We start from the raw sequence: 16,429 nt of genomic DNA, 5'->3' as shown, positions 1-16,429 counted from the left end.
GCAAAGGGTCAATATCGCCCCGGAAAATTGATCGCTGCACTTTTCTCCGAACGTCGCGCATGCGCAAAATGCGAGAGCGTAGACTAGAAGCATTTTTCAGTTAATGGTCGATTAGTTTGATGTTATTTTTTATTTAATATGTTTTTAAAAAACAAAAGATATATTGTCGGTAGGCGATCGAGTTAAATTTCGTTCGTGTTCCCTGAAAGCGACGCCGCGCATGCGCAACGCACGCCTTGCGCCGAAAATAGGTCGCTCGCGTATCGCTGTCAGTGAGCTTCATGGCCGGCGGCTGACGACATGGCGACGAGGACTACGGGGGCGCTGGGCCCTAGAGGCGCGCCGGCCGCAAGGGCCGAGTCCCGCACGCTAGGCCCGCGCGGTTCCGCCATCGCCTTGACGGTAGTTGGCATCTGTTTGGCCATTCTTTGGCCGAAGATCTTCGCTCCGCAGCTTCCCTCCAGATCGGGAGAGCCAGGTAATGCGTTCACCCGAGAATTGCACCGTCCGAGTGTTTCTCTAGCGAAATCGTCGCGAGTCGCGCGAACGCCCACGTTATGGTCTATTTTTGAATCCAGGCAATCGGAAAAAAATATTTAACAAAATAAATCCACCATTTTTTATTTATACGCAATGTTTTTTAAGCGGTATACTACGTATTTAAATGTTTGTAAAAGAACGCCAACGTTCGATTCGGTGTCGTTTCATCTTATTTCGGGAGTTGTTTTCAACAAAAAAAATGTGTATACGATGCATGCATTTTAACCAGATTTTCCAAAAGGGTGCGCGGGCGCCATGTTTACTTGGCAATAATCGACGTTTTATTGGCCATAACATAATGATGATCGATTTACATCCACCCTATCTAAAATGCGCAGTGGCGAATGTTGACAAAATATTCTACATATAGAACTTTATTACATATTTTTTCTATAACTCTTCGTGCATCATCTAACGTGAAATGTAATTTTATTATACAAAAAAAATCACATGAGGTTTATTTGCGTTGTTCGTATCTTTGTTCAAAAACTGCATCATATGTATAAACTTTTCAGTCGGATTTGTGCAAATGATACGGCCAGAAAAATGCATGTTATTTTAAAAAAACGACCATTAACCAGCCAACTTTTGCCACCCCCGCCCCCTAGAAAAAGCTAAGATGACCTAAACCAGAAATTCTCAGGTCATCACTAAAAAGTCTAAAAAAAACAGTCGAATATATCTCAAAAATATTTTTATAACAATAGGTGAGAATCAAATGAAGCATATGTAAACCGAATTTTGACCAATAGGAGAGCGCAAAAAACCCACTGCTACGGCGCCGGCACTATTTTATTGCTTTTGACGTGAGTTTTTTTTTGACTTCTTAGAAATGATAATTGTTTTTATGCCCTCCTATTGACCAAAATTCAGTTTGAATACACTTTGACGATTAATCTTATATCAGAAGTCTGTAGTAATATCGGTAAGGATAGCTACCATATTTTAAAAACATAGTATACACTAAACAACTATAATCAAAACATACACATAAAATACTGTACTTTATTTCTTCAGCTTATTTTTCCTTGAGAGATGAGTTAGCTTAGTTTGTATTTTGGACTTCCCTAATAAAAGTTCTAAAACTATAATTATATCAAGTTGGGTTTGGTTAATTCGGGTAGATTAGGTTTGGGTTTGAACAGCAAATGAACGTTTCGCAACTGTTTAATTGGGTTTCATAAGCATTTTATGGTTTACGGTGTACATCTAATCCGTGCGACCTTTTAACTGTGAGGATTTTTTACACGCAAGAATTCACACACAAGATATATAAATTTTATCGATGTAGCGTATTTAGATCAAAAATAATTTCAATGTGCACAAATGTAGACAAATATACCGAGGATCTCTTTTTATAAGTATGGAATAAATACAAAGCAGATATATTATTTATTATTTAAAAAATAAAATATAAGTATGTATTATATTTACATATGAGTATCTTGGAATATAAACATTATCTTTGATGATAAAAAAACAGTCTCTATCTTTCTGTAAACAATTTTATACACATCCTTTATAGCCAAGATTTTCGCAGCGGGTTAATAACTCTTTTTCTGAATGTGTTGGCATGGGATTCACATTATCAAACCGTACTTCAGGAATCCTTATTTCATAATAATTAATTTGTATCTATATGTAAGTAAATAAATAATCTTTCCAACTTTATAAATAAATAAATATGGAACAGAGTAAACGTTTCAAAGTTCAATTGAATAAACAACTAAATAATGTTTATTAGCGCACTCGGTTAAGGAGCATGTTTTGGATTATATGCCTAAACCTCTCAGTTCTCCGACTAACAGTACCCTCACCAAATCGCAAATTTATATTTCTCGTGCCCTGCGTCGCACTGTGTTTCGGTTTGAACTTGTACAAAAATATACATAAACATTTTGTTGCCATTATAATAGGAGCCCAAAAAATAAGAAAAATATAAAATATGAAAAAAAAATTGTTATTTACTAATATTTAAGTCTTGTTGCAATCACGTATCAGCTTTATCTCATTAAAATATACTTTTTTAATAATAATTTGATTTTTCGAAATGAGTAGAAATTATTACTTTCGTCAAAATCATTTCGTTGATTAAATCTTCGCAAGTTTTTGTTAAAATGTATTTTATAAATCTTTGATCTTAGAGAAAAGAATCATCAAATTACATGTTATAAATAACACAAAAAATCGTAAAATGTTTAATAAATGTAAGATTACTTTTTTATATATTACATAGTATGTGATGTTTTCAATGAGCTGAATTAGTTTATTATTATATTTTATATTAGAGAGTCTTTATACTGCGTATTATGAACGCAATACTTAAAAATATTAACACAATATGCATCCATTAGATTAGAAAAATCTAGGAAAACCTAATCTATAATGATCGATCGATAAAATAATTACATAAAATTGAATAATTATAGACCTTCCAGACACGATAGAAATTTAAAAAAAAAACACTTGGTACGAGATTCGAACGTAACGAAAGTAACGTATATTACTATATGCATAATATGTAATGTCATATTAACTAATATAATACCAATTATTTTCTCACATACTTTTTTTATTATTGTAATAAGAGTAAAATTAGGTTGACTCATCAGCAAAACTTGATCTATAAAATGGCAAAATTTTATAACTTTATTTATCTTATAATTTAAAATATTTGTTTTTAAGATTTATTTCGTTAAAGGAAACATTTTATTTATATAAATTATTTAAAATTAAACAATTGCTTATGTCATAGCTGAACAAATATATAGTATCAATTTAGATCACGTCTTTAGATGAGTTATCGCGTCTTTAGCATAAAAGCTACGCTCGAAATATAAATTATCTAGCGAGCTACATACATACTAAAGTATTTTTATTCTTTTGTATATTAATCAAGGACAAAGCCATAATTTAAGAATGGAGGCGAGGGACTAACTTTAAAAGATAAAAATTCCACCTAAGACATAAATCGAGTAAAAATATTTTTTTCTTTTCGTGGATTTTTAGTTAAAAAAAATGTTAAAAACGCGGTTTATTTAGTTGAAATTTTGCATACTTCCATAAAAACATCCAATTTTACATTAATAAATTGTCGCAATTTATCTAATTAAGTCTTAAAGATTTAAACACTGATCGGAATGATTTTAAAATAAAATACATTTTTACTCTTGATGTAATACACACTACAATATATCATAAAAGCAAAATCTCGGAAGTCGATTTTTCGCTATTTCCTTCACGTTTTCTTTTATCTGCCATTTTGAAACATTCAGTTTGCATAAAACCCTTTTTAGAAGGACGTGCCATTTTAACACAAATAGTTTTATTGAAACGTAGATTTTTATTATCTTAATGTATATAAACTTTTTTATGAGATAAAAAAATCATAAAATTACCTGATTATATACAAATTTACTTTAATTGAATAAAAATAACGTAGATATTTTTTTGCAATAAATAACGTTTATTAAAAATAATTAGGCATCAAAATTAAATTGCTGTGAAAAGGGGATAATGTTTTAGATGCGCTGATATGTAATATATATGTTACATGAATAAGGTACGGATCGCATTTCTATTATATACGTATAAATGAGTTTTAGTATTTAAATAACTATTGGATTGTTTTGTGATTCTTTTGTAAACTCTGTTTTCGTTTTACAGCACTTACAAATTATAGACTGCCCTCCAGAGCATAGTCGATAATTGACCTCGACCTTTAAAACGAATCAATATTTTGAAAATATTAAAATCAACATAGCACCTTTGCTAAAAACTGATCAAGTTGATTCGCATGCTTTGGTGGTGTTTCCTTATTTATCGAATATCTTAGTAGGCCTTTACGTTCAATAAAACTATTGTGCATCTAATAATATTCGTTTACATGAATCATATCTAATAATTTCTATCGTTTGTAATAGGAATCTACTTAAGTCAGCGATGACCAAATCATGAAGCATTATGCGATTAGTAGTGGAGCTATATTGTATATATTAAAATATTGTTTCTAAAGAGCTTCATGTAAAACGCTGTCGTTACTTTGTTGCCACACTATTTTATTCATATAATTAACTACTTTAATAATAATTCATTTTCATAAATCAGAAAATCTTGACTGGGCTCTATTTAGATTAGAAATACTAACAAACAAAAAATGCTCATAAACGATTATTTTAGATTTAACAATAATTTTATGTAACTGATATATTCGTATGTATAGTATTATAATTAGTATAAACTATACAAATAAACAAAGAATGAGGCTACTGTACGTACGAATTGTTGGCTATTTGCACCTACAGTACGCCACTAGCGAATTTTGTTTTAAAATATGGTTGTAGTGCGATACATTAAGACTAAAATGTTCCAAGCATAGTGAATAAATACAGTTTCACTGACTTTGACCAGTGGAATTATAAATTAATTATTATAAACATTTTAACTGGCCTAGTTAGTAAAATTATATATAATATAACTTCACTGTAACAGTTGCGACTCGTTCATTTGCTGAAAGTTCTAAAACTAATTATAGTTTTAACTTAAACGAATTAATCTAATGGTTATATAGTTCAAACACTTCATTGGGTTAGGTTTGGGTTTAAACAGCAAATAGGCGTTTCGCAACTGTCAAATTGAGTTTCATAGACATTTAAACCTCTTGAAATACGTATTGATTTAAATTTTGTCACACCGTCAATTAACCAATGAATATGCTAGTTTTGTATATATTAGTGTAGCCAACGTAATGGACAATTGTTATACCAAATACATATAAATGCAAATAGCCAATAATTCATACCTAATGTAGCAGGGGATGGGGGGGGGGGTCAAAAATTGATCGTTTTTATAATATTTCGATTTTATTAAGATTCATAGTATTTTTAATTAAATAACATGCATTTTTCTAGACAAATTTAAGTGAGGAGACAAACGCCCCCCCCCCCCTCTCTTCAAATGACGCCCCTGTTTAGATTTCACATAAAATGGAAGAATTTTTATAACAATATTACGACTTAAAATAAGTGAGAATCGAATAAAGCATATAAACCGAATTTTGACCAATAGGATAGCCGTCGTAGTGGGAACGCTGCGATGGCGACGGCACTATTTTATTGCTTTTGACGTGAATTTTTTACTTCTGAGAAGGGATAATTGTTTTTGCGCCTTCCTATTGACCAAAACTCGGTTTGAATACACTTTGACCAATTCTTTAATATCTGAAGTCGATGGAAATATCGGTAAGGATAGTTATCTTATTTTTAAATCAATTGCAGATAAACTATGGAGCAATATGCGAGATGCGATGTATGTACTTCTTATTCCGCTTATTTTCCTCTGAGAGTTGAGTTGGGTTAGTTTGTATTTTGGACTTGAGCTAATGAAAGTTCTCAAAAAATATAATTAGTTTTAGAACTTTCATTAACTTAGGTTTGGACGTTTCGCAACTGTCAAATTGAGTTTCGTATATATTTTAGCGCAGCATATAATTTCACTAGCGGCTAGGAATTAAATTAATTTTCGATGGTAGAAATATATAGCTACTGGTGAAAATGTATTTGGACTTCACTAGTGAGAATATAGCTTCACTGAAAATACACATTCACTGTAACATTTATACATCGCAAGTAAATAAATAATGATGTATGTAATAGTTGAAATCATACAATTTTACTAGCACCTGCCAGATAAATTATATTTTTACTGATGAAAATACATACATATCTACAAGTTAAATTGTATTTCAATGTAATTTCATTGAAATGACATATTAAAAAAAATATTTTGGGAATATATTCGAGACTGTTTTTTTAGATTTTCGTTGAGATATAACCCGAGAATTTCTGGTTTAGTATCAGGGACGTCATTTAAGCTTTTCAGAGGGGGGGAGGGGCAAAAGTTGGCCAGTTAGTGATCTCTTTTTTTTAATATTTCGATTACATTAGGATTTATAGTATTTCATTAAATGACATTCCTCAAATGGGTTCAGTGATTATGAAAATTTCAAATAGCAATAATTTTGATCATAATTTTATTATCAATATACAAACATGTATATTTAATAATACGTCAATATATATAAAAAAAAATAATGACTTTAATTTAAAAATATGTTTTATAATATTTTACAATTATATTAGCATTAGATGCACATACATTTCATATAATTACACATTTTCGTACTTATAAATAGAGCAGGTATTAAAATTAAAATATATTTGACAATAAAACAATTTCCAATTAACAATTTTTATTTGCGCATTAATCCGGTCACCCTCTAGATCAGGCCTCGGCAACCTTTTTTGGCTGCGGGTCAAAATAATTAAAATGTGACTATTAAAAAGACTATTCGGGCAAGTGAATATTTTTGGTCCTAAAAACCATATACGTGGTCTAGTCTTGACATCGTAACACGTTAAAAAAATGATATTTGCAGAACTGAAATGGATCACTTCAAATCATCAAACGGGTCACTTGGTGACCCGCGGGTCATAGGTTGCCGAGCCCTGCTCTAGATAACGTGCCTGTACTGTAAATGCAAATAGCCAACAATTCATACTTACAATAAGTGCAAACAGCCACATCCATAAAGATATTGTATTATGGGATGTGTAGCTTATTGTGAGATCCTCTTCGTCTATAGAAATTGTTGTTCAACCTTTTGGTAGCTAATCTTGCATATTTTAGTAGTGTACTATACGGCGTGTGTGGTAAACGTATTAATATTATAATTCGTAGCATAAATCTACGAAATTGTCGATACAAAAGGTACATGATCGAATCTGCTAACGTCGGCGTCGAATACTGATTTACGTTAATTTTCTAAAACACGAACAGCTCTTTCGTTGAGGTCACAAAGCGTGTGTAAACACAAAGCGACGGTCCGTGAAATATTTGCGTTCGGCCGAAGGCTAACCCGTCGAAAAGAATCTCGTCCAACTGACATAAAAGGCTGTTTCCCTCCCTAAGGATGCTGCGACATATTCGCCGAAAACGACGTCACCGCCATAAACGTGATATCCGAGATATGCACGGTTATCCTGCAGAAACGCGACGGGAAACCGCTCGCGATCCTCGCTCCCGGGAAGCTCACCAAGGAGACGATCTCGACGTGCAGGCGAGAGGTCAACTCCACCTGCGGGATAGACATTGCCGCCTTCCTCGACCACAACGTGCGCCTGGGCAAGAGCTACAAGCACATCCTGGACGAAGTCAGGACTTACAACTCGTCCAACTGTCTCAAGGAGAACTACGGAGTGGAACCTTGGTCCTTGGGGATCCCGCACTCGGTCGGAAAGTTTTGGGTGCAGGACTTTGGTGCGGATATTTTCAATCTTGACTAACAAAACTCTTTGGATGGATTTATTTTTAAGAGATGTGTAGACGTTTTGGCCCGGACGTTGTCCTCCTTCCGATACGAGACGCTAACCAAAACGTCAACATATACACCGTGTGCGTTTTATTTAATCTTGTGCATTAAGGCGAAAAAATAAATCGCGCCTCCCCCGCCGCTGTTTGGCTCTGTGTGATCGTTCTATTTATTAACGATGATATATTGAAGGCTATTCTTAGATTTTAGACTAAACTTTGGATAAAAATAATCTAGATTTATATCTGCGCACGCGTGCCATATAACAAGTTTTGATCATTCGATCCATCCTCTTTTAACGCCTTTATTTGATTGACTGTGTGATTTATTTCTATATTAACTAATCTCATGATAATCTAGTATTTATTCTAATAGCCTCTACGCCCATCCTGTGTTGTATCATATTAATTAAGTACAAAGTACTCAAAACCCCATTATCCTTGATAATACTACCCTTGAGATAAGTGCGTTGAAATAATTATTCATTAAGCACCTTGCTCCAAGTTTGTTAACCTCTACGTTGTTTTAGCAGGTGTTCGACAGGAGCGTCCGCCTCATTTGCGATCGGCACCTTTGCATCCTGCGTTGAGAGAGAGAGGTCGCGCTATAACTCCTACGTTGCCTGCGAGCTCTGCCCCGATGGGTGCATATAAAGCCTCCGGCCCTGTGGTGCAGCGAGGTCCCAAAGAAGGAAGGGTAATGTCAACTCCACTAAATGTTTACTATCTCAGAGACGAAGAAGAGGTGCGTTTAGATTTTAAGGCTGTTGCCGATCTAACAGCTATAGTACGCTATTCCTGCGCTACATTTAATAATCCTCTGTAGAAGAATAATCACAATTATTGACACAAGTAATTTAATTATGTGAGAAGTATATAAACTTGTCAGAAATGTTTGTGCGTTTTTCGAAAGATCGGAAGTAGTGTTTACACATCGGCGCGCGGAATCCGCGCAGCGCGATGACATAAACCCGATAAACTTGACTTTGTGTGCAAAACGACCAGAAAGCTACCCAAGATTTTGGCAGTGGGCGCTCTTGCACCTGATCCGCCGACCGGCGAAATTGGCCCTTGCATCGCCGGTAACCCAGAGGCGACATTCGCGTATCTTCCCGTTCGTGGTCACCGCGTCCGCAATTCTGGGAGATGTCTATTTTCGGGACTCCACTCTACCTACTGGCCTCGATAGCTCTACTCTTCTTGGAGCGCGCCACGCTACCACTGGACTAATTGTCATGCCGACTGGCGAACGCGCGCGGTGAAACTTTACGCATAGGAATTTTCAAGAGTTTCACTTCGCGCGTGAGCCACTGACGGATTGCGGAAAATGCGCGGCTCGTCCTTTGGCGGATGTTTCCGAATGGAATATACGCACTGTCCCTCATAAACCAGCTCATCGCAGCTACCGCAGAAAACATCTTTCTATCCGATGAGTTCACTGAGATTTATTTATGAAATATTTTTTTAAATACGTTGAAACTTTGAAATATTTTAAAAAATCACTGAAGCTCGTCATCAAAGTAGCGTATATAAATATCATGTATTTATTACACTAATTTAAAAGCAGTTCTCATTATAAAAAATGTCGATCCACCCCAAAAAAAGAGCAAATATTTTTTAGACAATTCGTAAAAATGTATTTTTATATATTTTGCCTAATGTACTATATCTCCTCTAATAAATTTAAATGAATTGAATAATGTATTCCGAAATGATTTCATTGAAATGACATATTTAAAAACATATATTCTGGATAGATTCGAGACTGTTTTTTTTTAGATTTTCATTGAGAGATAACCTGAGAATTTCTGGTTTAGAATCAGGGACGTCATTTTAACTTTTTTTTTGGGAGGGGGGGGGGCAAAAGTTGGGCAGTCAGTGGTAGATTTATTGCATTTTTCGACTTTATTAACCCTTTGTGGAGTATCGCCGTACATGTACGGTGGTCGATCTTTATCTGTTTTGAGATACTTTAGATAGTTATATAATCGCATATATAACTGAAGAAATAATAAATATAAAACACTATATTATTATATTTTTTTTTAAATTTGATTTAATGTAAATGATTTCAATAGAAAACAATACTAATAAATTAAAGAGTACGAAATAAATAAATATAATTTTTAATATTTATTAAAAAATATTGAGATCCTCTGAATTGATATAAAAAATCCACAATAGCCGTATATTATTAAAAAAAAATAATAATACATGTTAATATAAAAAAGTAGTAAAATAAATCAAAGCAATGATACGTTGAGAATCATATAATTTAATATAAATGCAATATAAAATAATAGTAAAATTAATCACAAAAAAATGTGTATAAATTAACTCACTACTCAAAGGGTTAAAATTCATAGTATTTCATTTAATAACATGTATTTTCTGCCCCCCCCCCTTAAATAACATCCCTGACTGACTTTTCTAGTCATTTTTTGCAATAATTTATTCCAAGTAATCATTGTTAGTGAAGTTTCGCAATCGTCTTAAATATGCAGATATTTTTCATAGCTTTTAGTGGGCTGATTAGTTTTTAATTTTAATTTATACTAATTTGTATTATATAACTCTTTTAATACTATTGTAAGTATATATGCATCTGCGTTTGCTAACAATCTAGTGTTACTTAATATGTAATTGTAAAAATTTTGCAGTCACTCCGTACGCTTAAAAGAATCCGACTAGATTCCGTGTGAAGTTTCTAAGAAATATGTAAACGCTGCGTTCAATCGGTTAATTCATTAACTCAAAACATCCACGAATAGATCGCGTGCAGCGCGTACGACAAGATGACAACGATGCTTAAATTTAGGATTTTCATACGTAATAAAATGGCACGCGTTTTTCGGCGTGACATCATTGTTTGCGCCAATTTTTAGGTTTCGCTCGTTCAAGTTTCCTTTTTATCGTGTATTTTCATTATATTTACGTGTACCAAATTAGTATACACAATGACGACACAGACGTGTTTCAATGCTCATTCGAAACTAAATCCCTTAAAAGTATACCACAACTGCAATCTTTAAAAATGCGAAATTAATGCGTAGAACATGTACATAATTATAATAAATAGAATATAAACAAATATAACAATCGCCCTGTGTACTTACACATGCCGGTAACTCCCTCAGAGCGACCGATCAATCACAGAGCAGAAATTTAAAAGCACGTGGTGATCATTGTTATTATAAATATACTGTAGGTATTTAATTTTGATTTTGAAATTTAGTGATATTAATATTATTTAAAAGGCGTAACGTTTCTGCTGTACTTTTGCAAAAAATGTACAAAAACAAAGATTATCGGAATAATCAATAAAAAGTTGTTCTATTGAATATTTTTTACACAAAAAATCCGCGTAGATATAGATATATGCGACACAATGAACCGCAAAGTTGTATAGAAAAATCAATCTAGTATAGTTCTGCATTTATTAAAGTTTTACTAAAAACATTGAGAAGCGCCAATTCGATTATTTGTTTTAATAAACAATTATCTCGGGATTTATAACCTGTCAGGGCCAACTACAATGCAAAGTCAATGTACGTACTGGTTTAGGAAGCCAAAAGTGTTTGTTTAATGAAAAATAAAAAAATAAGTGCCCATTGAGTAGTCGTCAAATAATAAACAATATATTATATTTATCTGATATTAATAAGCATAGTGTGGAGCACCGTATCTAATATCGCAGCATTAGTGTTTTTTGTTAATAAATCAACTTTATGACGAATTTATTTTAAATTATGTATCTTCACAGCCTATGCCGATTGGAGGCATGAGACCTCCAATGGGTGGAGCAGGTGGAGTGATTCCTCCTCCAAAATCGTCAGTCGGATTTTTGATGCCTCTGTACACCTTATGCATAGTCATATTCTTCATGTACACCGTTTTTAAGGTAAATAATATTTATATAAAAAAGCGATTATAGTAGATAAACACGTAACGCGTGAAGTAAGCTGCGAATGAAATAATAAATATTTCATATATGGTTCTAAGCTTGACTAAATAAATTATGTATTTATATTCATAGATGTCTTTCTATTTATTATAACATACCGTCTATTTGTGTGAATTAAACTATTATATACACATTTTATTCATTGTTTTCAATGTTCTAATACTACCCTTTTACACTTTATAGATGATATTCAGAAGGCAAGAAGAGGATCCGTCTAACACATACGAAGCAATAAAGCCTGATCCGGATTTCAGGAGAAAAGTTTTCACCGAACCGAACCGAAACAACCGAAGCACACCGGAGAGCAACAAATTGGGTTCGTGTCACAGCTTCGTTTGAGTTCCTTCTTTTATTCTAATACTTTCTTAACACGCGCGTAAATCATTTGTAATTTGATTTTATCGCTGCGCAGGACACAAAGAGAGAGACGCGAGTGAGTTCATTCGATTGATCATTTATTTATGCTTTTATATAATATAATTCATATTCGTATCATTTATCTCACCGTCGCACATAATAATGATGATGTTTAGTATGTTCAATGATAACAATTACTCACCGTGCCATTCCATCCCGCCCCGTTTTTGTTAGGGGACGACGAGATGGACGTACTGAGGGCGAGACTGGCGGAGACCGAACGCGTCATGGAGAGGATCGTGATGCAAATGCGCGGGCCTCTCGCTCGCCAGGTCAGCCTTTTCGCAAGGCTCCTAGCCTTTTTCCATTAAGGAATCGTGAACAATTCCGAAATGACCAATTTTGAAGCTTACTTTTTATATATATATATACATATACTCTATCTCATATAATATAAACTTAAGTCGGTTTACTGTGATGACTAATTGGGTTTTTAATTTTTAGAGTAGTATACATATTATTGTATCACATTGGATAGTGTTGTGTTTTACTTTTTTTTTATCCTCTACGACAATATTGACCGACAGTAGCGGCTTGTTTTGTTGTGGCATGTCATTTATATTTATATATTATATACAAATACAGATTTTATTAAATCATATCAACGACCACATTCATGTCACATCTTTCAATCACAAGACCAGTAAAGTGTTATGCCGTTACTCCAAAAAATCGTAACTAGCTTAGTAGTCCAATCTTTCAATATTAAAATACTAAAAACTCAACTTACGTATGATGAGGTTTTATGGCATGCGAATAGCGACTTAACCAGTGTAGCATTTTAAGGTCTTGTGTTATTATAAGTTTTAACAACATTAATGATTGTTATTATGATATACAATTTTACAGAATTGATATTCCAAAAATACGTATAAAATAAATCTTTAGTACAAAATTCTCGAGTATTATGTAAAATTGTATTCTTAAGAAATTTAAAATATAAATATATGCATACTGTTTAATATAAAAACACGATAAATTTTATTTATCGAGTATTCCTGAGTAAAACTAAGATATTAAAAACAGTATCAATTCCTGGAATTATTGTTATTTCATTAAATTTACGATTACACCGACCTTGTTACGTATAAATGATAAATATAATTAATATTTCATAGTACTGAGAAATCCGATAACTGTTTATGAATTCAAAACAGAAGCTTTCTATTGATTTTTTTTTAATAACCATGCACTCCTGATAAAGATATCGTACATAATATTTTTATTAACTTTGAATCAAATAATCATGGCAACTTGCAGATAAATATAGTTATACCATAGAAACAATAATATAGAGAAGCCCAATTTAATTTATTTATTTCAGAACCGAGAAATAAGAGTCACTTTTTAGTTTTACACCCAAGTTTGTATGCATATATTTATAAATGTATTTAAACAAATATATTCATAGACAATGGATCTTATTTTTAAGCGCTTGTATATATGCATATGTATAATTTTTGATATTAAACGAAATGGGTGTCTTTTTGTTTCTTTTTGGCGGGCTACGGTTGCAGTTGTAAATGCCATCTCAGGTTTGGTAGCTGAAGTTCGGCAGCAGATGGAAGACTCACACCAGGTCGATCGCACAAACTTCACCCAGGTAGTGAACACAGCCATCTATCCGTGCCTCCAAGCATTTTATAATTCACTACCACTAAGAAGCATGTGATTTATCCTTTGTCAATAATTCGTCAATTTAACTGCAACGAAGCAATTAAAACGAATTAAGATAATTATCCAAGGAAGTCTACAGCCACAAATTAAATAAAAATTAACTATTAATTAAAATTAAAATAAATCTATGTTGTAAGCAATTATTTATTAACATGTTATGATTTAGACTTCAATATTTTTATTATTATTTTTTATTAGAATAATAATTGCAAGTATGCATCATTGAACAATTTATGCCGATTTAGCTACCAAGCCTGAATTAAAACGTTTTTTACTATTATTTAATGTTTTGTTTTCTAACGCTTCTTTTCAGCATGATTGAAATTATCAAAATCATTGAAGAATAGTCTCAACGATGACATACATTCATACACATTTTAATAACACTCATTTCAATGAATTGAAAATTTCCAAAATTCACTAATCGCAATCTGCCATGACTGAAAAGAAGAACACTTTTTTTGCAATCTTGATATTTTTAAAAGGCAAATACAAATATGTGTGCATATTTCCTCATTTACGTGCGTGAGGTAGCTGTGTTACTGTATTTATTTTACTTTTTTTATTTTAAAAGCTTTTTTATTTTATATCGTCTGCCGGCGGTCTTGAACGACAACTCTTCGAACGTTTCAGGATTCCTCTTGTCCCCTCACAAACGGTTCGGTGCAACACGGACAGACCAACGGTTCCGTACAACACGAACAAACAAATGGCGCGGTCCATCCTGACCTAACCAAAATCACCGACGAGTATCTGTCCAAGAGAGAGACTACGCCGCCGTCGTTCGAGGATTCGACGCCGGTATCCGAAAAGCCTTTTACCGCACCGAAAGAACGTTCAATTTCACCTGCTCCTGTAGCGGAGAAGGTTGCCGTCTCAGATGATAAAGTCGACAAAAATGAAATGGCTAAAGAGAACGAAGAGAATAAAACCATTGAGAGCGATCCTCAGATCGAGAAAGAAAAAGAGAAAGCTACCGTTAAAGTAAGACTTATACGAAGCTCGTTATAATTGTACAGTTCGTAAATTAATCTTATTATTTTTTATTCAAGGTTGTCGGAATGGAGATGACTGCTTCTTGCGAAGGTTTTCGTAAATGGTCGACTCGCACTCCGACACCCCCGATAGTTCAGGCGCCTCATCCAACCGTTAGTGATATTCTTTCACCATAAAACTAATTTAATTTATAATAAAGGCCTTTACTGTCTCGGAATTTGTATATTTAATTTGATTATATTTATATTTTTTTCTGGAAATTCAGGCGCCAATCACCGAAATTTCTTCAATTTATTTGGAAGGAGCGTTACCTCACCAATCGAGACTCTTGGTATCCGAATCGGAAACACATACAGAAGAAGCTTTAGATGGAGACGAAAAAGATGCACCTGTAAATAAATTTTATTAACTTCTCTTTATATTATTCGTCATTTAATACAATCATTTTTAGATCGTCTTGAGTGGAAAGATGACTTTATCTTTAATCAACGACGAATTGAAAGAGTTACTGAGAGATCTCGAAACAGGTGATTTAAAATAAGCATAAATATTTATACATCAGCATTATATATTCACAATTTTATTTATGTTTAAAATAGGTATCGATTTCGAAGATGATGAATTTACAACTGCCAGTGCTATGACAATGCCTAAACAAGTACGTGCATTTCATCTGCCTTATAAATTTTAATAAGATCAATATTAATCCTAGTAATAATTATTTTAGGAAGACACTACGGTAGCGTCTGGGGAGGAGGAAGAAGAAGAAATCGAAGAGGAAGTGGAAGAAGAGGAGGAGGAGGAGGAGGATGAAATTGAAGAGTTAGAATTCGACGATGAGCCAAAAGCCAAAATTATTTAAAAAAACCCTTTCCAAATAATTGAACAATTTTATAAATACATGTGATGATTTAACTATCATATACGTTTTAGATAAGTTTATACTAAAAATGTGACTATGCTTTGAACACTTTCATACCTATTTTAAAATCGATTACGACATGAGCTTCCGCCGAACGTTTTATGCTATTTTTCTTATCTCCGAACACTATTAGAGTGAACTTAAGTTTTACATTGCACAGTTGAAGCATTTTATTTTGCTAATTATACTTTAATAAAAAATCTTCTTCACCGCCTTTGAGTTACGTTTATTGGATAATTTCTCGTTAACATATTACTTATTTAACATAACGTGTATGAAACTTATGATAAGTTATAATTTAAGCTTTTATTTATTATCGACCGTCTACAACTAAGGCTTTTCCTATTAAATAGAAGGAAGAACATTAGAAATGAGCATTTTATATTTGCACGTAAGTAATGCATAATTATCGTTCTACGTATGATGAATGTAATAAAAATATCAAAAAATTTATTAACAATCATTAATTTGTATTTATTTTAACCATAGTATAAATAAATAAAATAGTCATCGACCGTGCTTTTTAATTTATACCATTCATCATA

The 16,429-nt window shown here is 32.9% G+C and overlaps 1 protein-coding gene across 19 annotated transcripts; it reads left to right on the top strand.

The window, feature by feature from the left end:
• Nucleotides 1–271: 271 nt before the first annotated feature.
• RIC-3 (RIC3 acetylcholine receptor chaperone) lies at nt 272–16,398 on the top strand. 19 transcript variants are annotated; one of them, XM_088203436.1, is made up of 13 exons: nt 272–478; nt 7,510–7,857; nt 8,442–8,605; nt 11,672–11,809; nt 12,056–12,188; nt 12,464–12,561; nt 13,807–13,892; nt 14,600–14,950; nt 15,019–15,114; nt 15,228–15,353; nt 15,414–15,489; nt 15,562–15,620; nt 15,690–16,398. In XM_088203436.1, exons 7-13 carry the CDS (start codon nt 13,851–13,853, stop codon nt 15,822–15,824), a joined length of 885 nt encoding a protein of 294 aa, XP_088059562.1. In that variant the 5' UTR covers nt 272–478; nt 7,510–7,857; nt 8,442–8,605; nt 11,672–11,809; nt 12,056–12,188; nt 12,464–12,561; nt 13,807–13,850; the 3' UTR covers nt 15,825–16,398. The 19 variants fall into 19 exon arrangements, 16 of the variants coding, with proteins under 16 accessions (XP_088059562.1, XP_088059563.1, XP_088059564.1 ...); XM_088203437.1 differs by having other exon boundaries at nt 8,442–8,653; XM_088203438.1 differs by having other exon boundaries at nt 8,439–8,605.
• The last annotated feature ends 31 nt before the right edge of the window (nt 16,399–16,429 follow it).

The sequence above is a fragment of the Plectrocnemia conspersa genome, unplaced genomic scaffold (genome assembly GCF_051122295.1).
Source record: "Plectrocnemia conspersa isolate PC_06_02 unplaced genomic scaffold, ASM5112229v1 ptg000014l, whole genome shotgun sequence".
Lineage (NCBI taxonomy): Eukaryota > Metazoa > Arthropoda > Insecta > Trichoptera > Polycentropodidae > Plectrocnemia > Plectrocnemia conspersa.
The sequence above is the reverse complement of the archived record's forward strand: the minus strand, read 5'-3'. Positions and strand labels throughout refer to the sequence as shown.

Bases quoted from the DNA above. Each gene is read 5' to 3' on its own strand.
- RIC-3 (XM_088203422.1), top strand. From the start codon at position 301: ATGGCGACGAGGACTACGGGGGCGCTGGGCCCTAGAGGCGCGCCGGCC. The intron at 14,951-15,018 runs GTAAGACTTATA...TTTTTATTCAAG, and splicing joins AAGAGAAAGCTACCGTTAAA to GTTGTCGGAATGGAGATGAC. The intron at 15,115-15,227 runs GTTAGTGATATT...CTGGAAATTCAG, and splicing joins TTCAGGCGCCTCATCCAACC to GCGCCAATCACCGAAATTTC.